Raw genomic sequence first — 22,605 nt, 5'->3', positions numbered from 1 at the left:
ATTTATTTTTATTTTAAGACAGAGTCTCATTCTGTCGCCCAGGCTGGAGTGCAGTGGCCCAGTCTCAGCTCACTGCAACCTCTGCCTCCCTGGCTCAAGCGATTCTCCTGCCTCAGCCTCCCGAGGAGCAGGGATAACAGGCACGCACCACCACGCCTGGCTAATTTTTATATTTTTAGTAGAGATGGGTTTTCTCCATGTTGGCCAGGCTGGTCTTAAACTCCTGACATCAAGTGATCCCACCCGCCTCGGCCTCCCAAAGGGCTGGGATTACAGGCATGAGCCACTGTGCCCAGCTTGAATCTTTTTATATTTATTATCTGTGGATTTTGTTTCATTCTTACGAATGCCCTCCTTAGTCCATGCCTATAAAATATTTGCTAATGGTTTCCTGTGGTATGGTTTGAGTTTTCTTTTTTACATTTAAATGTTTGATGTTCCTAAGGTGTGATTCGATTTAGGTTGTTAGGTATAGTTCAAATGAATTTTTATTATTTTACATATATTTAAGTCTAATTTTACTGTTTTTTGTTGTTGTTATTGTTGTTGTTGTTGTTGTTGGAGACAGAGCCTCACTCTGCCACCCAAGCTGGAGTGCAGTGGTGTGATCATAGCTCACAGCAGCCTCAAATTCCTGGGCTCCAGTTATCTTCCCACCTCAGTCTCCTGAGCAGCTGGGACTACAGGCATGGACCACTATGCCTGGCCAATTTTTTAATTGTTTTTATTTTTGTGGAGAGAAGGTCTCACCACCTTGCCCAGGCTGATCTCAAGCTCCTTGGCTCAAGTGATCCTCCCTCCTTGGCCTCCCAAAGTGCTGGGATTACAGGTGTGACTTAGTGCACCTGGCCTCAAATGGATTTTTAATAGGTTAACCTGTTTATTTTATTTTATTATTTATTTATTTATTTTTTTGAGACGGACTCTCGCTCTTTCGCCCAGGCTGGACTGCAGTGGTGCTATCTCGGCTCACTGCAAGCTCCGCCTCCTGGGTTCACACCATTCTCCTGCCTCAGCCTCCCGAGTAGCTGGGACTACAGGCGCCTGCCACCACACCTGGCTAATTTTTTGTGTTTTTAGTAGAGACGGGGTTTCACCGTATTAGCCGGGATGGTTGATCTCCTGACCTTGTGATCCACCCCCCTCGGCCTCCCAAAGTGCTGGGATTACAGGCGTGAGCCACCGTACCTGGCAGGTTAACCTGTTTATTCCAATGATAATTCAATCCTTGATTGAGTAATCCGCCTTTTCCACAGTAATCTGAATTGTCCCCTTTATTAAATATTAAATTTCTATGCATATATGTGGGTGTATTTTTGGTTTTCTGTTCTATTTCACTGATTGGTCTTTTCATGCATTAATAAAACTGCAGCCTTTTATTTATTGAAGTATTGTACTATTTAGTACATAGATAGGACTAAGCGTTTTTCATGCCTGTGTTTTGTAGAGCTTGTAGTTTAGGAATTATTTTAAAATTTTTACATAGTTTAAAAAACCAAAAGGATGATCTTTTATGACATAAAATTATATAAAATTCAATATGTGTTTATAAATAAAGTTTTATTGGGACAGAGCAGTACCCATCATTTATGTATTGCTTCTGACCCCTTTTGCACTGCATTTGATGAGTGGATAATTTTTTTTTTTTTTTGAGGTAGAGTCTCACTCTGTTGCCCAGGCAGCAGTGCAGTGGCACGATCTCAGCTCACTGCAACCTTCGTTTACCAGACTCAAGCCATTCTCCAGCCTCAGCCTCCTGAGTAGCTGGGACTACAGGCATGAGCCACCATGGTTGGCTAATTTTTTTTTTTTATCTTTTGAAGAAATGGGGTTTTGCCATGTTGCCCAGGCTGGTTTCCAACTCCTGAGCTCAAAGTGATCCACCTGCCTTGGCCTCCCAAAGTGCTGGGATTACAGATGTGAGCCATTGAACCCAGCCTGAGTGAGGCTAGTTTTGACACAGACTTCATGCCACAGAGTATAAAATATTTACTGTCCGGCCCTTTATAGAAAATGTTTGTCTGACAATTGCTCTAAATTACTAGAAGAGCTAATTTATTATAAATACATTGTGATATCTATAAAAAAATTTTCAACAAAATTATTATTTGGATGTGATTTAGGGCCGGGCGCAGTGGCTCACACCTGTAATCCCTCCAGTTTGGGAGGTCGACGAGGGCAGATTGCTTGAGCCCACAAGTTAGAGACCAGCCTGGGCAACATAGGGAGACCCCCATCTCTACAAAAAATATGAAAATTAGCTGGGTATGGTGGCTCAGGCCTGTAGTCCCTGCTGCTCAGGAAGCTGAGGCATGGGAATTGTTTGAGCCTGGGAGGTAGAGGTTGCAGTGAGCCCTGATTGCACCACTGCACTCCAGCTTGGGTGACAGGGTGAGACCGTGTTTCAAAAAAAAAAAAAAAGATATGATTTAGGCCAAGGCCTGGGCCCTGTGGCTCACGCCTATAACCCCTCTACTCTGGGAGGCTGATATGGGCCAATTGCTTGACCCCAGGAGTTCAAGATCAGCCTGGGCTACTCAGGAGGCTGAAATGGGAGGATCGAATGAGCCCGGGAGGCTGAGGGTGCAGTTAGCTGTGATCTTGCTACTGTACTCCAGCGTGGAGGACAAAACGACACCCTGTCTCATTAAAAAAAAAAAAAGAAAAGAAAAGAAAAGGAAAAAAAAAGAATTTTTAAAAAAGGATACGATTTAATTTAAATTATTTTTGTCATCAAACTGTGTACTTCCTTGAGTTCAAAATGGCTGAATCTATGGTTTTAGTACAGTTGCAATTCATTGAAATGTGAGTTTCCTTATGTCCAAAATAGAAGACATTGAAACATTTCTTTTTATGTTTATATTTTCCAGTATACAGACAGTGATACTTAAAAATTAAGATGGGACTGAAACTTTTTATGCATTAGATGTAAATATTTTTCTGGTACATGTTTAGGTTAGAGGGCCAGTGATTGGCTTTCTATAGTATTTTTGTTCGCTATAGGTTCTCTGATTCAACATTAAGTCTAGTGTCCTTGAGAATAATTTTTTGACTTTTATTACATATATTGGACCTATTCCCAGTGTATTTTCTCAGGTTTGATAGAAATATCACTGCAGACTTTCTCATACTAGTTGTATTAATAGGATTTCTGTCCAGTGAGATACACAGTAAGAGAATTCCAACTGAAGGACTTTGATTTTTAATGTATAAATATGACTTTTTCTCTCATTATTTATTTATTTTTCGCTACATGATAAAGTGGTAAGGATTTTTTGGTATTCAATAAGGCCAGAACTACTGCATATACATTTTGATTATAAATTATTTGGTGCTAGGCTGGGCACAGTGGCTCAGCCTATAATCCCAGAACTTTGGGAGGCCGAGGCGGGCAGATCGCTTGAGGTCAGGAGTTTGACGATAGCAGCCTGGCCAACATAGCAAAACCTGTCTCTACTAAAAATACAAAAATTAGCATACCTGTAATCCCAGCTACTCGGGAGGCTGAGGCAGGAGAATTCCTTGAACCCGGGAGGTGGAGGTTGCAGTGAGCCAAGATTGCGCCACTGCACTGCAGCCTGGGCAACAGAGCGAGACTCCATTTCAAAAAAAAATTATTTGATGCTTAATATTCTGTAACTTGGAAAGTGCTTATGAATGAAAATAATCAAGATAAACTTTGTGCTTTTCACTCTTCAGGTTTTATGTGATAAAACATTGCTACCTACAGTTCATTCTCCCTCCTTGGAGAGTGGAACACTGCTGAGCGCAATCAATCAAAATGAGAGTAGTATGTAAAAGGGACCAGAATCATGTAGCATGATTTGAACAGCAAATAACAGGAAACACTGGTCCAGTTGGATGCTAATAAAGCACTGTATTATTGCCAATAGCAGGCATTCCAGGCATATTATGCCAAGGGCTCAAATTCAGTTTCTTGGTTTGCCTCCCATTCCACCTTGTGTTGGCTTCCTCTTCAGGTTGGTAGCAAAATACTTGTAGCTATTTCCAAAATCATATCCTGCTATAAACACTGTGAGAAGGAAAGAATAGACAAGTTCTTTTTTGTGTCTCTCTTCAGAAATGAGACAACCTCTGCTGGAAGCCTCCTTTAGGTTTTGCTTCATTTCAAAACTGGGACATGTGCCATTTCCTAAAGCAATCACTGGCAAGGGGAATTAGATTATCATGATTAGTCTAAACTAATCACCTGGAATTAAATTGATGTTAGGAGTTAGTGTCCATCAGCACTAAACAGGGTTCTATTTTTCTATATTTTGACATCATCTGGGAGTTGAAAAACTGCAACTGTGAGCCAGAGATTGACAGAGTGATAGAGCCACTGAATAAGAAATGGATTTGTGACCTGGGAACATGAGAAGCCATGCTAAATGAAACCCATACATTTGAAGCTGTCAATTTCTCATAGATTATCATTTGTTCAAGTATAAGGAATCTTGAGAAACTCATGTAGGATGCAAGAGAAACTATATTTTATTTGAGTGCATATTTGTTAACATATTCCTGCTTTTTAAGTACTCTACCATCAGGCTGGGTGCAGTGTCTCATGCCTGTAATGCCAGTGCTTTGGGAGGCTGAGTCGGGAGGATCACTTGAGCCCAGGAGTTTGAGACTGCAGTGAGCTATGATCACGACACTACTCTCTGGACTGGGCAATAGGGCAAGACCCTGTTTCTAAAAACAAAACAAAATAATAAAAACAAAAATAAAAACCCCTCTACCATCAGAAAGTTATTCACACTTTTGGTTTCAGATGTGTCCATCTTTCTGTGAGTCCACATCCAGCAGAGACAGGCAAAGCTAAGAGCACCAGGGCTCCTCTCCTTCCTGTGTGTGTGCGCTTCCCATGAATATACGAAATAAAGATGATTACTTACTCCATGTGTTACACTTGCAAACCTTGCCTTTTTTATTGCTCTAAAATATGAGGTTACCAAGATTGTGCATAACTAGCATTAGACAACTCACTGCACACTATCTCTGACTCTGTGTTTGTGGTCCTATATGGTACTTTGGATAATATTATTTTCATAATTATGCATGAATAATTTTTCCAGCGGCCAGGCAGCCACCCCTACCCAGTACATAAGTACTTTGTTGTTTTTCAGAGATACTTTTTCAATGTTGAATATAATTTTTTTTTTCAAGAGACTGGGTTTCACTCTGTCGCCTCGGCTGGAGTGCAATGGCATGATAATAGCACACCTTGAACTCCTGGGTTCAAGCAATCCTCCTGCCTCAGCTTCCTGTTAGCCACCACACTGGTGAGCTGGATTTTTTTATTTTTTAAGCTTTAACACAAAAGTTAAATGGTTTCTTTATTTCACTCAAGGGTTAATAATTGGGAAAGTGATTATCAACATGTACACAAAGCTAACTAGAAGAATAGCTTTCTCAGTAGAAATCCAAGTGTCCTGTTAACACTGGTGTCACTTATAAATGTTCTGAAACTTTACCTTTTCTTTCTTTCTTTTTTTTTTTTTTTGACTCCCAACATAAAGGCCATACTAGAAAACCTCAGGAATGTAATAATTTATTTATAATTTTTTTCTTCAAAAAATCCCTTGAAGTTCAGACATTAACACTGATACGCAATACCAAATAGCTCCACAGGACAGATGGAAACAGGAAAAGTCAGATGGTTGGCACTTAAAAGGAACAGTAATTAAGCAATTGAAAGTGGATTGGATTGTTGGTTAATATTTGTTCATTCGAAAGAATCAAGTGGAAGAGGTAGCCTCTTGGAAGAGGGAGATTAAGTCGCACCTGATGCTTCGCCTCACTGACCAAGGGGCTGGGATATCTTGTTAACTCCCTCTTTTCTGTTTAATTGCATTCTGTACTCTAATTTTCTCAGATTGTATATTCTATCTTATTTTTCCCTCTGGGCAAAAAGAAATCTTTCTGTTTACTTCACCCTAAGTCTTTCCTCTGAGAAAAGGCAGTCTTCTCTAACAAGGGAAAGAAAACCAGGAGGGAGAGAGGAAGGAGGGGGAAGAAGGGAAGATGAGAGAGAAGAGAGAGGAGAGAGAGACAGACAGATAGAGGAGAGAGAGAGAGACAGAGAGAGAAGTGGAACATCGGATTAAAGTAGAAGACAGAGGAGAGAGGGGAAGGGAAGAGGGAGCAGGAAGGGGGATGCTCCACGCTCTCAATCTCAGGACTGTGCAAAATGATCTTCCAGGAGATGCACATGTGGTCTCATATTTCTCACAATAGTCCACCCAGGCTCCCTCCTCAGGTCTGTCTCCCACTAGCAAAACCCAATATAGCCAGTCTCGATGCCTTACCTGGAGGGAGGACCAGGACCTGATGCCAGGTCTGGGACTCCACTGCTGTCCCTGAACAGACTTGTTGGAGGCATTCACATTTCTCTCCACTCTGGGGGAAACAGCCTGCAACAGGAAAGGTGTGAGTGGGTGTTAGTGTTTTCCCAGGGCCACCTGGTGGTCCTAGCTTGCTGCACCCTGCTTTTTGACTGAGGGGAAGCAGCAAGTGTGACTGCATCTCCTTCTTGCAAGGGGCTACCACTTCCACTTGATTCTCTTTTTTTTTTTTTTTTTTTTTTTTTTTTTTGAGACATAGTCTTGCTCTATTTCCCAAGCTGGAGTGCAGTGGTGCAATGTCCACTCACTGCAACCTCTGCCTCCCAGGTCAAGCCATTCTCCTACCTCAGCCTCCCGAGTAGCTGAGATTACAGATGCGTGCCACTATGCCCGGCTAATTTTTGTATTTTTAGTAGAGACGGGGTTTCACCATGCTGGCTAGGCTGGTCTATGAACTCCTGACCTCAGGTGATCTGCCTGCCTCAGCCTCCCAAAGTGCTGGGATTACAGGCGTGAGCCACAGTGCCCGGCCGTCCACTTGATTGTTTCAAATGGATGTCTGTGGGGCACAGAAAGGGGCTCAGCTGAGGAGGCCTATGGGTATTACCCAGGGAGCAGCCTCAGGTTGGGGTAACTGCTGTTGCTGCTGCCACAGCTGCAGGAGGAAGAGGTGGAAAGGCACTGGGGGAAGTATGGAATCAAATTTTTGAAAACATTTTATTTTGGAGCTACTTGCCCCAAATCTTGAAATCAGAAAGTCCTGAGGGCTCTGTCTTCAAAATACATCCCAATACATTTCAACCACTACTACTCTATTCTAAAACATGTTGGGCTGGGCGTGTTGGCTCATACCTGTAATCTCAGCACTTTGGGAGGCTGAGGTGGGTGATCACTTGAGGTCAGGAGTTCGAGACCAGCCTGGCCGACATGGTAAAACCCCGTCTCTACTAAAAATACAAAAATTAGCTGGGCATGGTGGTTCATGCCTGTAATCCCAGCTAATCAGGAGGCTGAGGCAGGAGAATTGCTTGAACCCAGGAGGCAGAGGGTACAGTGAGCCGAGATCATGCCATTGCATTCCAGCCTGGGCAACAATAGCAAAACTCTGTCTCAAAAAAAAAAAAACAAAAAACAAAAAAAAAAAGTTGACTTTTTTTTTTTTTCCAAAATTCAAGCCCAATGTGCAAAATAATCAAACTATTAGGATGCCGTTTATTTTGGTTTCTTGGAATGACCACTGTTAATAAAAATGTTTGCTCTTCTAATTTATATATAAAAAGGAATATTCAGGTTTGCTTGATGTTCTGCAAATTTTGAGTGACTCAAAATTTGAGTGACACATTATGAGTATTCGTTTGGTTACCAAGCTGAGAATAACATAAAAAACTGACAAGTCAAAAGAAAAAAAATTTTTTTAGGTTATTTGTAATAAAATGATGTGTACTTCTAAACTTAAAAAATCTTCTTGTTTATTTTATAGACTGGCATATAACTGTTAAGACCTCGATTATAAAGAAGAAAATGTCTTTGTCATTTATCAATTGGTGACTTTCATAATATACTTTATGGGGTAAAGTCCCTGGGGATTTGTCAGTGCCCTCCTTAATTCTCGTGACAACTCTCCTTCTCTTACTTGAGAAGGGAGTGTTCGTGATCATTTGACCTGTTTTAGGGAACTGTCCATGCGTTTTACAGATATTTTGGAAAGTTCTTTTTAAAATATTAATGTTTCTTGTTAATGATTAATGTTTAAAAACGTAAACTAGAATTTTTCAAGTAGTCTATGCTATCACAATTCTAAATTTACTGTTAGTGTATGACCTTCTCCCAGAAGTTAAATCAGCTCAAGTGGCTGAATAGTTCTCCTTCATTCAGTGAAGGAGAGATTAAAAGAGGTAATATTTCTGAGTGGTGGAGGGGCCTGCTTAAAACAAACAAACAAACAAACAAACAAACAAATATTTATATAGGCAGTAGATATGTGATGAGTTGCTCCATATCAGAGAACTTTGGAAATTAAGAGGTTTTTCTGACCTCTTGTGAAAGTCTTATTAAAAATGGCAAGAAATTAAAAAACTTTTAGAAGCTTTGCTATTACCCAAGGGGGTAGCCACATAATAAAATGGAGATTCATTCAAAGTCCAATAACCCGGAATCCTGAGGAAATAATTTACCACTATGCTAAACAAGTAGCATTAATCAAAGCAGTTGCCATACTGATGGTTTGTAAATACGTTCTAGCCATTGTCTGCTTATCTCCAGAATGGATTGAGGATATTCCTGATAGACAGCGAAGGTTTTGCTGATAAAATTGCCCAACTGTTATTCTGGACTTAAGGAATTCCAACGTATTCTTCAGTGATTGGGTGGTGGGGGGTGTGTCTGGCACACATTTCCCGTGACTGTTATTAAAAAAACAGCTCCAAAATGCCTTTTAACAATAATAAACACACTTGCTGTACCAAATGAATATTTAGAACAATTAGAAGGAAAAAAATGAATTCTAACACTAAATTTGAGAACGCTCTCCAAGACTTGAACTTCCATGTCTTGGGAATTTCTAATTAGCCTTGATGGCAATAGCAACTCCTCCTGGGATTCATAGGCTACTCCATGCAGTTAGGAATTCACTTCCTGAACCTGTACTCTGCCATATCACAAGCTCAAGTTTCTAAATACTACAGAGGATTCATTTGATGCATCTGGCTTTTAATAGGTAACAACAATCTTCCCCAAATATCCATCTAATTAGTCTCTGCATGACTAGAAATCTGAAGATTTAGTCTTTTGGAAAAGACTTCTAAAAATCAAAGGAAAAACTACCCTTGTCCTCAATGGAAAGGAATTCACTGAGGAACCATAAACTGAGGATTCTTAAGTATCTTCCAGAACAATGATCTTTAGAAGAAGACGACCAAACCAACATCTTCAGTTCAAGCTGCTGACACCAAGTAGATACTTCACCCAAGACAATAAAACAAGATACATGTTCTGGTATCTTTGCCCTCCTTTAAAAATTTTGTTCTCATTATCAAAGTACCTCATTGTCCCCTAGAGGCCAACCAAAAGTTTTAAGATTATTTCACAAATTATATTTTATCTTAATCTTCTGTAGTACAGAATTTCCATGCCACCTAAGGAAAGGCAAAACTTTCTTGTGCTTTTTTCGCAGACTATAGCTATTGTTTTTAAATTTTTATCATATTTTAAGAGACAGGGTCTTGCTCTGTTGCCCAGGCTGTAGTGCTGTGATACTAGCTCACTGCAGGCTTAGACTCCTGTGCTCAAGCAATTTTCCCACCTCAGCCTCCCGAATAGCTGGGACTGCAGGTGCGCACCACCTCACCTGACTATTTTTTTTAGTTTTTAGTAAAGATGAAGTCTTCCTTTATTGCCTGGTCTGGTCTCAAAATCTTGGCTTACAGAGCCCCCACCACCACCACCTCCCCCAAACCCCCTGCCTTGGCCTCCCAAAGTGCTGGGATTATAGGCATGAGTCACCACTCCCCGATTCACTGTTTTAAATCTAACTGACTAATGCAGTTTTTATCCTCTACCTGATTCCACTAACAAAAATTTAATAGCTATTCAACACTTCAAAAGGCAGATTTTCTTCTACAGGTTTCTTCTGGAATTTGAATTTTCCTGACAGTATTAATTTTTACCTTCAGTTTTATCAATATTGAACACTGACCTCAAACAACAAAGTATGTCTGCTGACATTATTGCATTAATGTATGAATCTCTCCTTGCAGTGTTAGTCCTTAATCTTCAGTGACTCCCCAGCCTTCACTCAAGCAATGTTCACATGTTGAAGAATTAATTTTCCTGCTCTCACTGTGGTAAATGACATTTATACACCCCATACCCCTTTCAGTTTGTGCAAAACTAAGGCACTACTTTTTATGTGGCTATCAGGTCACCTGATCATTATACAAACTTATCTAGCGTAATATGGAGTGAGTTTTAAACTATTTTATTAATAATATTTTTCAATATTTTAAACATCTACTTCTATAGGAAATGATGTTTTTCTGAGAAAGGTACTCAGACACCTAAAATGAGGCAAGTATGGACTATTCAGGGGACCTTCCAGGAGAGATGACCGACTCCCTCTTCATCTATACTCTGGGAGCTCCAATTCCAGTAATAGGAATAATATGACTTTTCTACTAGAAAAGGCGGTCCAAAATGTGTCTCTGGTCCTAGCAGAAATCAATAGATGACACTATTTCTTTTCTGGAGGTCCAGCAACCTAGCTTAAATTAAAGTTTCATGGTGTATGAATGGTTTCATAGTTTTTGGTTTCTTCTTCGCCAGCCAAGGACAGCTTTTATTTGATAGCAAACACTGTTTGCAGCACCTCGCTAAAACATTACTGCTCAGACAGAACAGTTTTGTGGCAAGGTTAAAAGACTACCTGTCTCTCTAGAACAGATTCAGATAGAGTTGGGACATGATTTCATGGCCTGGTTTTGAAATCTAGTTCTTTGTCTTTGCAACCTGTTGCTAGGATTAATAACTATTTTGTTTCCAGGACTTACCTGAATTTGACTAGTACATCTTGTTCAGCCTTAAATGCTACTGTAGAGTCATTATATATTCACTGTGTGTATTTTGCAAGAAAATGTACATGAGAGATCAACTGTATGCAGATGTAGAGAAGGTTCTCCCGATAAACTTGTGACAAGTGGATTCTGACAATGGTGTAGATCTGAACCCCACAGATGAAATTCCTGATGGCTGACTTTGTCTTTGGTCAAAAGGGGAGGCTGAAGAGTGAAAAAGCACCTAGGAACTCACAGTTGGGAGCTGACAGGCATAGTTGAATCTTCCCTACCAAACATAAACATCTCCTGCTAAATATTTTAACCAGTCAAGGTTGCTCAGTGATTGTCATGCAACAAGGTGTAAAAAGTCCATCTGTAACTATATTTGAAACCAGAGAGAGAGAACATTCCACAATGAAGACCACATTAATCTCTTTACTTCCCTTCCTAGATAAATTTACCAGGATAATCACCAAATTGCCCCATTTTAGAAAACTGGCCGCTACACCCTAAACACTCCTTAGACTCACCCAGTCAACTCCTACAATTGGCTCCCTACAACATTCTTCTGTTTGTGTAAAGTGTATTTTCCCGTGTTGTTTGCTCTCCCTTGATGCAGCACACCAAACAAACCCCGTCTTGTTGGAATACACTCTGGTCATTGGGTGACTGCCAGCACCTGTGCAAATCTAGGGAGCCCATTTGGAACCTTCTTGCACCTCCATCCCTCAACCCCTGTCCTGGTTCATACCCAGTAGATCTGCTCCAAAATCCTTTGAATTTAGAATGAAGAAAAAATTTTGATTCCGGGGCATCAGAAAGGCAAGCACTAATCAGATGATTAAGTTTGGCATGAAGGATTAAGCTCAGAACAGATAATTACTTGGAATGAATTATCTTGGGAAGAGATACCGGGATTGTACACCCACCCTAAGGTAGTTCAAGGGGCAGGTTGTTGGGTTCCTATGTTAAGGACAGAGCCTAGGCCCTCCCTCACTTTTCCAAGTCTTTTGCCAACCAGTTGCTTGGACTTGGCCCTATTCTGTATCAGGTCGGAGCAGAGCATGGACATGGGAACGAGTGCTCTCAGCAAGAAGCCGTGGTGGACCCTGCCTGAAAACTTTCATGCACCAATGGTGTTCCACATGGAAGAGGACCAGGAGGAGCTCATCTTCGGTGAGTGGCCCTTGCTAACTTCCCCGTCTTCATCCTTGTCTTCTCAGTTTTCACTCTTCCTCTCCCCTCCCACCTTCATCAGTCACATATTCCTACCCTGAAGGCCACCTCCCCATTCCCTAAGGGCTGGTGCTTGACAGACCCTCCTCTCACCTCTTATGCTCACAGGGCATGGTGACACATACCTTCGCTGCATTGAGGTGCACAGCCACACCCTTATTCAGCTGGAGAGTTGGTTCACAGCTACAGGCCAGACTCGTGTGACTGTAGTCGGACCACATAGGGCAAGGCAGTGGCTGCTGCACATGTTTTGTTGTGTGGGGAGCCAGGACTCCTATCATCATGCTCGAGGTAGGTATCCTTGGCTGAACTGTGGTTTTGGACTTGGTGGTGGAGTTCTGGCTAAGTTGTATAGCATCTTGGATTCTTGAAGAATCCCTTGTGTGGCTGGGGAATCCAAGTGCTTCCCAGAGTCCATTGGGAAGAAAAGTGCTCATCTTTTTTTGTGGCATGAGATTGCTTAAGGTGGAGAGGTAGCTGGGAGGTGTAAATGGGCTACCTTGGAAGGTCTGGGCTGGGGTGACATCCTCCCTGCAGCCTCCCTGATGGAGTCCAGGCCTGCCAATGGGCCTCAGTTATGGGCCCTGGTTCATTAGCCCTGGGCACTTATTTTGCAGGCCTGGAGATGCTGGAACGTGTCCGAAGCCAGCCTCTGACCAACGATGACCTGGTCACCTCCATTAGTGTGCCACCATACACTGGAGACCTGTCTTTGGCTCCCAGGATAAGTGGAACCGTGTGTCTTAGCGTTCCTCAGCCTTCCCCTTACCAAGTGATTGGTTGTTCGGGTTTCCATTTGAGTTCACTGTATCCGTAATTAAGGACTGATCTCCCCTGGGAAGTGGGGATGAGAGGAGAAATCTTGGCTTCACTTTTGGTGAGAAAGACATGAAAGACACTGAGGAAAGTTTGAACTTGTGGCCGGGACCTGTCCCTCTCAGGTCTTCTAGACATGTGTCTGAGGGAAGTCTCTTGAATGTAAGAAAGTGTTATTGGCAAAGCAATCCAATAAAATAAGCTACCTATGATGCAAAGCCTTCGATGTGCTGTCCTTTTTCCTTAGGATGAAATTATTCACCCCAGAGTTTTCTTGCACCTTAAAGTGCAGACAAATGGGGAGAATGGAAAGGTGGGAGGAAGGGTCCAGACAGAGATGGAAGGTGTTCCCACCACAACTGCCTGGTGAAGTAGGCAGCCAGGGAAGCTGGTGAACATGAGGTAGCCAGCCTTGTCCCTGATTGCCCAAGTTTGTGGGTGGGGGTGGGGGTGGGGGTGGAGGGGGTGGTTTTCAGGGAGCAATGGATTCTGAAGTCCCTCATGCCATAAATTAAATCAAATATGAAGGCTTCCTGAATCTCCATTGAAGAACGTTCTCCGATTGCCAAGTCTATATTTGGATCTGTCTAGGCAAGATTATGGCAAGCTAAACCTGTCCTCAGTTGAACTCTTCCTCTTCAAATTTGCCCCTTCTCCAGGAGCCTGCATCTTATAATGAGGCAATTGCAGTACTCTAGGAGAGTGACGATGGTGACTTGGACCAGAGTGGAGTGGTTGAAGTGTTAGGAAATGGTTGAATTTGGAAAATAATTTGAAGCCAGCAAGATTTGCTAATTACATGGTTTTCAGAAGGCCAATTACCAAATAAAGGTTAAAAGATCATATTCACAGTAGAAAAACACTTAGAGAAAATGTCGAAAGAATTCAGGTTATATAGTCAAATGCTGTGGCTCATACCTGTAATCCTAGCACTTTGGGAGGCTGAGAAGGGCTCAGGTGTTGGAGACCATGGTAACATGGTGAAACCCTGTCTCATCCAAGAATACAAAAATTAGCCTGGTGTGGTGGCACATACCTGTCATCCCAGCTGCTTAAGGTGGGCACTGGGGTTGCAACATTGCTTGAGCCCAGGAGGCGGAGGTTGCAGTAAGCCAAGATCATACCGCCACACTCCAGCATAGGTGACAGAGTGAGACTCTGTCTCAAAAAAAACAAAACAAAACAAAAAAAAACCAAAAAAAACTCAGGTTGTTTACAGACTGTCACACAGACTGCCAAAATAAATTGTCTACACAAAATGGCCACTTTTTTCTTTCTAGAATTGAATTGTTCAGTTAGTCCTGAGGCCTAGCCCACTGCCTTAATAATTATTTGTTGAAAAGTGAATGAACATCTTTTTATTTTATTTTATTTTATTTTATTTTTGAGATGGAGTCTCACTCTGTCACCCAGGCTGGAGTGCAGTGGCGTGATCTCGGTTCACTGCAAGCTCTGTCTCCCAGGTTCACGCCATTCTCCTGCCTCAGCCTCCTGAGTAGCTGGGACTACAGGTGCCTGCCACCACGCCCAGCTAATTTTTTGTATTTTTAGTAGATACGGAGCTTCACCGTGTTAGCCAGGATGGTCTCGATCTCCTGACCTCGTGATCCACCTGCCTCAGCCTCCCAAAGTGCTGGGATTACAGGCGTGAGCCACCGCACCCAGCCATGAAATTCTTTTTAATGGCTAGGAATGTATTCTAATATTGAAATAAAAATAACCTGTAAAGGAGTGAAGCACATTCTAATTTGCTAGGCATACAAAGATAAATGTATATCCCTGACCTTTGGACAATAATCAACATTGCTTTTACTAAAAATTTCCTGGGGAAAAGTCTCATGATTGTCAAAGGTACCATAGTATTTCTAACCCCAATCAAACTTCTGGCAAAGGTCTGTGTATACCTTAGTATAGTTTAAGGAGTCTGAGCTGTCATTTTCTTTCTGTCTTTCTTTTCTTTTCTTTTTTTGAGATGGAATCTTGGTCTGTCACCCAGGCTAGAGTGCACTGGCGTGATCTCGGCTCACTGCAACCCCTGTCTCCCAGGTTCAAGCGAGTCTGGTGCATCAGTCTCCCTGGGATTATAGGAATGCCACCACGCCTGGCTAATTTATTGCAGTTTTAGTAGAGATGGGGTTTTGCCATGTTGGCCAGGCTGGTCTCGAGCTATTGGCCTCAAGTGATCCACCTGCCTCAACCTCCCAAAGTGCTGGGATTACAGACGTAAGCCACTGCGCCCGGCTGAGCTGTCATTTTCTAATGACCTGTAAGCAATGATCCCACTGAAGGATCCCTGTCTGAAGTATTTTCATGGGGAAGCTGGAAAAAAAAAAAGAGAAAACAACAGGCTAGGTGCGATGGCTCAAACATGTAATCCTAGCACTTTGGGAGGCGAGGCAGGCAGATCACTTGAGGTCAGGAGTTCAAGACCACCCTGGCCAACATGGTAAAACCCTGTCTCTATGAAAAATACAAAAATTAGCTGGGTGTGGTGGCGGATGCCTGTAATCTTAGCTATTTAGGAGGCTGAGGCATGAGAAACAGTTGAACCTGGGAAGCAGAGGTTGCAGTGAGCCAAGATCATGCTACTGCACTTCAGCCTGGGCGATACAGTGAGACTCCATCTCAAAAACAAACAAAACAAAGCAAAAAAACACCAAAAAACCAAGAATGATGCTAAATGGATTTGTGTGTGTGTGTGTGTGTTTTGCTACCATATTTCCTGTTCAATAGGGTCAATATTTATTTTCCCATAGAGAATGTCCTCTGAAGCCTTAAGATATGTTCTGTATGTGGAACTACTCTTTATTATACTGAACCAATAATTGAATATCAGCTATGTCATTTTCATTTAAACGTAAAATTTTGTTTTTTGAATAGATAATTTCTTTATTGGGTTCAAAATTCAAAAAATGCTTTTAGTGAAAAAGATACCCTCCAAGTCCTGTCCTTCAGCTATACAGTATCATTTCTCGTAGGAAATCTGTTTCTAATTCCTTGTATACCCTTGGTTCTCAGATAAATACGCATATACAATGTCTTCTTTTTTATATTCAGATTGCATCATACGATATACTCTTTAGCACCTTGCCTTTTCAAAAACTTAACAGTAGGTCTGGCAGAGGGTTGCATTTTAGAGCAGAAACACTTTCTCATAATTTCTTATAGCTATATAGTGTTCCATTGTATGGATATAGCATTCAACCCATTCCATATTGATGGACTTTTAGGTTATTTCCAACCTTATGTTGTAACAAACAATACTGCAGTATTGCAATGTGTATATGTCATTTTGCACATGTGTGAATATATTTGTGGGATAAATTGCTAAAAGTGCATTAATGGATATAGCCAAGTTTCCTTCCTAATTGTTGACAGTTTATACTTCTACCACATGTGTATGAGTATCTATTTCCTTACACTCTCACCAATAATGAGTATCAAATATTTTTAATTTTTGTCAGTCTTATTGATAGATGAAAAATGGTTTCCTAGTGCTGTTTTAATTTGCATTTATCTTATTACAAGTGGCACTGAATATCTTCTTATTGGATTCCCATATGTGTTTTCCAATGCCTTTTCATTCATAGGTATACACAATTTATATTGCACTTTCTGTGACCTGTCTATTTAGGCTGTTGTCCATTAGGTTGTTATTGATTTGTAGTACCTCTTGATATATTATAAATATTAGTGCGTTGTTTGTAAAATAAGCCACAAATACTTCTTTCCAGTGTGTCCTTTGTTTTTTACATTGTTTGGGTGGTATTTGCTATGTAGATATTTTTAATGTCTATGAGGTGAATTCATGAATCTTTTTATGTTTATTGCCTCTGGATTTTGTTTAGTTCTTAGGAATGCCCTCCTTATCCCATGACTATAAAATATTTGGTAGTGGTTTCCTCTGGCATGGTTTGGGTTTTCTTTTTTACATTTAAATAATATTATTTAAATGTATTCCTGAGATGTGATTTGATTTAGGTTGTTAGGTATGGGTCAAATGGGTTTTTATTATTTTTATTATGTATATATTTTAATGTAATTTAATTTTTTTTTTGGAGACAGAACCTCTGTCACCCAGGCTGGAGTGCGGTGGTATGATCATAGCTCACAGCAGCCTCAAACTCTTGGGCTGCAGTTATCCTCCCACCTCAGCCTCCTGAGTAGTTGGGATTACAGTTGCACACCACCATGCGTATAATTTTTATAATTTTTTTAGACAAGGGGTTTCACCATGTTGGCCAGGCTGGTCTTAAACTCCTGAGCTCAAGTGATCTGCCCCCCTTGGCCTCCCAAAGTGCTGGGATTACATGTGTGAACCACTGTGCCTGGCCTGCAGTGATATTTCTGTCAAACCTGAGAAATACACTGGGGAGGAATCCAATACATATAATAAAATAAAAAATTATGATCAAGGACACTAGACTTAATGTTGAATCAGAGAACCTATAGTAGAGAAAAATACTATAGGTAATATATAAGGCCAATCATTGGCCCACTAGATGGAAAACTTTTATAGCTAGCTCATGTGAAGTTTCAGTCCTGTCTTAATTTATTAAGTATCACTGAATGTACACTGGAAAATATAAACGTATCAATCAGAAATGTTTTAATGTCTTTTCATTCTATTTTGGACGTGAGGAAATCACTTTTTAGTGAGTTGCAACTATACTAAAGTCATAGATTCAGCTATTTTGCACTGACGGAAGTACACAGTTCTATGACAAAAAAAATTTAAATTAAATTGTATCCGCTGGGCAAGGTGGCTCACACCTGTAATCCTAGCACTTTGGGAGGCCAAGGCAGATTGATCACCTGAGGTCAGGAGTTTGAGACAAGCCTGGCCAACATGGTGAAACCTTGTCTGTACTAAAAATACAAAAATTTGCTGGGCGTGGTGTAATCCCAGCTACTCGAGAGGCTGAGGCAGGAGAATTGCTTGATCCCAGGAGGTGGAGGTGGAGGTTGCAGTGAGCTGACATTGCGCCATTGCACTCCAGCCTGGGCAACAGAGCAAAATTCTTTCTCAAAAAAAAGAAAAAAAATTGTATCCTTAAGTGATGATTTTGTTGGAAATTTTTTTAATAGATATCATAGTGTATTCAAAGTAAATTAGCTCTTCCTGGTGATTCAGAGCAACAGTCAGGCAAGCTTTTTCTATAAAGTGCCAGATAGTAAATATTTTATGTTCTGTGTCATGCAGTCTCTGTCAAAACTACTCACTCAATGATTACAGTGCAAAATTAGTCAGAGGGAATACATAACTGAATGGTACTGCACTGTCCCAATATAACTTTATTTATAAACACAAAATGAATTGTACATAATTTTATGTGTAAGAAAAAATAATTTGTTTTTTGATTTTTTAGAGCCATGTAAAAATGATTCCTGGCTGGGCACAGTAGCTTACACCTGTAATCCCAGCACTATGGGAGGCCAAGGTGGTTTGATCACCTGAGGTGAGGAGTTTGAGACCAGCCTGGCCAACACGGTGAAACCCCGTTTCTACTAAAAATACAAAAATTAGCCGGGTGTGGTGGTGTACGTCTGTAATCCCAGCTACTCGGGAGGCTGAGGTAAGAGAATTGCTTGAACCCGGGAGGCAGAGGTTGTAGTGAGCCGAGATAGCGCCAGTGTACTCCAGCCTGGACAACAAGTGTGACGGTCCATCTCAAAAAAAAAAAAAAAAAAATTTCTAAACCACAACCTATACAAAAAACAGGCATGAGAAATTGTGGAAGACAGTGTGGTGATTCCTCAAGGATCTAGAGCCAGAAATACCATTTGACCCAGCAATCCCATTACTGGGTATATACCCAAAGGATTATAAATCATTCTATTATAAAGACACATGCACACATGTATTTATTGCAGCACTATTTACAATAGCAAAGACTTGGAACTAACCCAAATGCCCATCAATGATAGATTGTATAAAGAAAATGTGGTACATATACACCATGGAATACTATGCAGCCATAAAAAAGAAGGAATTCCTGTCCTTTGTAGGGACATGGATGAAGCTGGGAGCCATTGTTCTCGGCAAACTAACACAGGAACAGAACCAAATACTGCATGTTCTCACTGATAAGTGGGAGTTGAACAGTGAGAACACATGGACACAGGGAGGTGAGCATCACACACCTGGGCCTGCCGGGGGTGATGAGCAAGGGGAGGGAGAGCATCAGCACAAATACTGAATGTATACAGGGCTTAAAACCTAGATAAGGGGTTTATGGGTGCAGCAAACCACTATGGCACATGTATACTATGTAACAAACCTGCACATTCTGCACATGTAGCCCAGAATTTAAAGTAAAATTTAAAAAAAAGAAAAAAAAGGAAAAGCATTAGTCCTATCTATGTCCTAAATAGTACAAAACTTCAGTAAATAAAAGGCTGTGTTTTATTAATGCATGAATGGAAAGACAAATCAATGGAATAGAATAGAAAACCAAATATACACCCACATATATGCATAAAAATTTAATATTTGATAAGATGATTCAGATTAATGTGGAAAGGCAGATTACTCAATCAGTGAATGAGTAATCATTGTGATAAACAAGCAAACCATTTAAAAATCCATTTGAGGTCAGGCAGAGTGGCTCACATGTGTAATCCCAGCAATTTGGGAGGCACAGGAAGGAGGATTGCTTGAGCCTGGGAGTTTGAGATCAGCCTGAGAAGATGGTGAGACCTTGTCTCTACAAAAATAAAAAATAAAAAATTAGCCGAGTGTGGTGGTTGCACCTATAGTCCTGGCTACTCGGGAGGCTGAGCTGGGAGAATAACTTGAGCCCAGGAGTTTGAGGCTGCTGTGAGCTATGATCACACCACTGCACTCCAGCCTGAGAGCAAGATACACAGCAAGATAATTCCAACTGAAGGGCTTTGATTTTTAAAGTATAAATAGGAATTCTTCTCTTCTTATTTATTTATTGTTGGCTACCAGATGGAGTGGTAAAGATTTTTCTATAGTATTAGTATTTTGGTACTCAATAGAGCATATACATTTTTATTATAAATCCTTTGATGCTTAATATTATATGACTTGGAAAGTGCTATAAATGAAAATAATAAAGACATACTTTGTGTTTTTCAATCTTGAGGTTTTATGTGATAAAACATTGGTTACCTACAGTTCATTCTCCCTCCTTGGAAAGTGGAACATTGCTGGGCTCAATCAATCAAAATGAGAGAAGTATGTAAAAGGGACCAGAATCATGTAGCATGATTTGAACAGCAAATAACAGGAAACACTGGTCTAGTTGGATGCTAATAAAGCACTGTATTAGTGCCAATAGCAGACATTCCAGGCATATTATGCCAAGGGCTCCCTTCCACCTGTGTTGGCTTCCTCTTCAGGTTGGTAGCAAAATACTTGTAGCCGTTTCCAAAATCATATCCTGTTATAAACACCAGGAGAAAGAAAGAAGATATGAGTCCTTTTTTGTGTCTCTTTTCAGAAATGAGACAACCTCTGCTGGAAGCCTCCTTTAGGTTTTACTTCATTTCAAAATTGGGACATGTGCCATTTCCTAAAGCAATCACTGGCAAGGGGAATGAGATTATCACGATTAGTCTAAACTAATCACCTGGAGTTAAATTGATGTTAGAAGTTAATGTCCATCAGCACTAAACAGGGTTCTATTCTTCTATATTTTGACATCATCTGGGAGTTGAAAAACTGCAACTGTGAGCCAGAGATTGACAGAGTGATAGAGCCACTGAATAAGAAATAGATTTATGACTTGGGAAGTGGAGAAGCCATGCTAAATGAAACCTATAAATTTGAAGCTGCCAATTTCTCATAGATTATCTATTTGTTTAAGTATAAAGAATCTTGAGAAACTCATGTAGGATGCAATAGAACCTATATTTCGTTTGAGTGCATATTCATTAACATTTTCCTGCTTTTTAAAAACTCTACAATCAGGCTGGGTGCAGTGTCTCATGCCCATAATCCCAGTGCTTTGGAGGCTGAGCCGGGAGGATCTCTTGAGCCCAGGAGTTTGAGACCTGCCTGGGCAACATAGCAAACCCTGTCTCTACAAAAAACCAAACCAAACCAAAACAAAAATGCAACAAATTAGCTGGTTGGCGTGGTGCACTTTTGTAGTCCTAGCTACTTGGGAGGCTGAGGCAGGAGGATTGTTTGAATTAGGGAGTTTGAGACTGCAGTGAGCTATGATTGCGCCACTACTCTCTGGCCTGGGCAATAGGGCAAGACTCTGTCTCTAAAAACAAACCAAATAAGAAAAACAAAACCAGAAAACCCTCTATCATCAGAAAATTATCGACACTTTTGGTTTCAGATGTGCCCATCTTGCTGTGAGTCCACATCCAGCAGGGACAGGCAAAGCTAAGAGCACCAGGGCTCTTCTTCCTGTGTGCGTGCACCTTCCCATGAATATAATAAATAAAGATGATTACTTACTCCATGTGTTACACTTGCAAACCTTGCCTTTTTTATTGCTCTAAAATATGAGGTAACCAAGATTGTGCATAACTAGCATTAGACAACTCACTGCACACTATTTCTAACTGTGTTTGTGGTCCTATGTGGTACTTTGGATAATGTTATTTTCATAATTATGCATGAATAATTTTTCCAGGGCCACCAGCTGGTCCTAGCTGGTTGCCTTCTCCTCCACCCCTGCTGACTACATAAGTGGTTTGTTATTTTCCAAAGATAATTTTCTTAAAACGCTTATGCTTGGGGGTACGCGTGAAAGTTGGTTACATACGTAGACTAGTGTCATGGGGGTTTGTAGTACAGATTATTTCATCACCCAGGTATTAAGCCCATTAGTCACTATTTACCTTTTCTGCTCCTCTCCCTTTTCTTACCCTCCACCCTCAAGTAGACCTCAGTGTCTATTGTTTCCTTCTTTGCGTTCATGAGTTCTCATCATTTAGCTCCCATTTGTAAGTGAGAACAAGTGGTATTTGGTTTTCTCTTGCTGCATTAGTTTGCTAAATATAATGGCCTCCAGCTCCATCCATGTTCCCGCAAAATACATGATCTCATTCTTTTTGTTATGGCTGCATAGTGTTCCATGGTGTATATGTACCACATTTTCTTTATCCAATCTGTCATTGATGGATATTTAGGTTGATCCTATGTGCTTGCTATTGTGAATCATGCTGCAATGAACATTCATGTGCATGTGTCATTATGGTAGAATGATTTATATTCTTCTGGGTATATACCCAGTAAGGGAATTGCTGGGTCGAATGGTACTTCTGCTTTTAGCAGCTTGAGGAATCACTATACTGCTTTCCACAATGGCTAAACTAATTTACACTCCCACCAACAGTGTATGTGTTCCCTTTTTTTCTGCAACCTCACCAGCATCTGTTATTTTTTGACTTTTTAAATAATAGCCATTCTAACTTGTGTGAGTTGGATCTCATTGTGGTTTTGATTTGCATTTCTCTAATGATCAGTGAAACTGAGCTTTTATTCATATGCTTGTTGGCCGCATGTATGTCTTTTGAAATTGTTTGCTCATACCCTTTGCCCACATTTTAAGGGGCTGTTTGTTTTTCTCTTGTAAATTTGTTTAAGTTCATTATAGATCTTGGATATTAGACCTTTGTCAGATGCATAGTTTGCAAGTATTTTCTTTAGGCTGTCTGTTTATTCCATG

General features: G+C 40.7%; 2 protein-coding genes across 7 annotated transcripts in view; both read left to right on the top strand.

Annotated features, from left to right (window-relative positions):
• The window catches only part of KHDC1 (KH domain containing 1), a 68,845-nt gene extending 55,678 nt beyond the window's left edge, over positions 1-13,167 (top strand). For 3 of the 4 annotated variants that reach the window (XM_003809534.7, XM_008961760.4, XM_008961759.4), the window contains 3 exons: positions 11,949-12,073; positions 12,242-12,424; positions 12,751-13,167. In XM_003809534.7, the coding sequence (XP_003809582.1) occupies positions 11,949-12,073; positions 12,242-12,424; positions 12,751-12,950 (508 nt within the window). In that variant the 3' untranslated portion in view covers positions 12,951-13,167. Of the gene's footprint in view, positions 1-10,102; positions 10,190-11,948; positions 12,074-12,241; positions 12,425-12,750 lie in introns of all 4 variants that reach the window. The other variant, XM_034962371.3, reaches the window with a different exon arrangement.
• The window catches only part of KHDC1L (KH domain containing 1 like), a 39,991-nt gene that overhangs the window by 8,706 nt on the left and 8,680 nt on the right, over positions 1-22,605 (top strand). The window contains exon 1 of one of the 3 annotated variants that reach the window (XM_063604943.1): positions 17,788-18,525. The exons of the other annotated variants lie outside the window; for them this stretch is intronic. The gene's annotated coding sequence lies outside the window, so the exon portion shown is untranslated. Of the gene's footprint in view, positions 1-17,787; positions 18,526-22,605 lie in introns of those variants that run through there. 3 annotated transcript variants of the gene reach the window in all.

This window comes from Pan paniscus, chromosome 5 (assembly GCF_029289425.2).
Source record: "Pan paniscus chromosome 5, NHGRI_mPanPan1-v2.0_pri, whole genome shotgun sequence".
NCBI lineage: Eukaryota > Metazoa > Chordata > Mammalia > Primates > Hominidae > Pan > Pan paniscus.
This window is presented reverse-complemented; position numbering and strand designations above follow the sequence as displayed.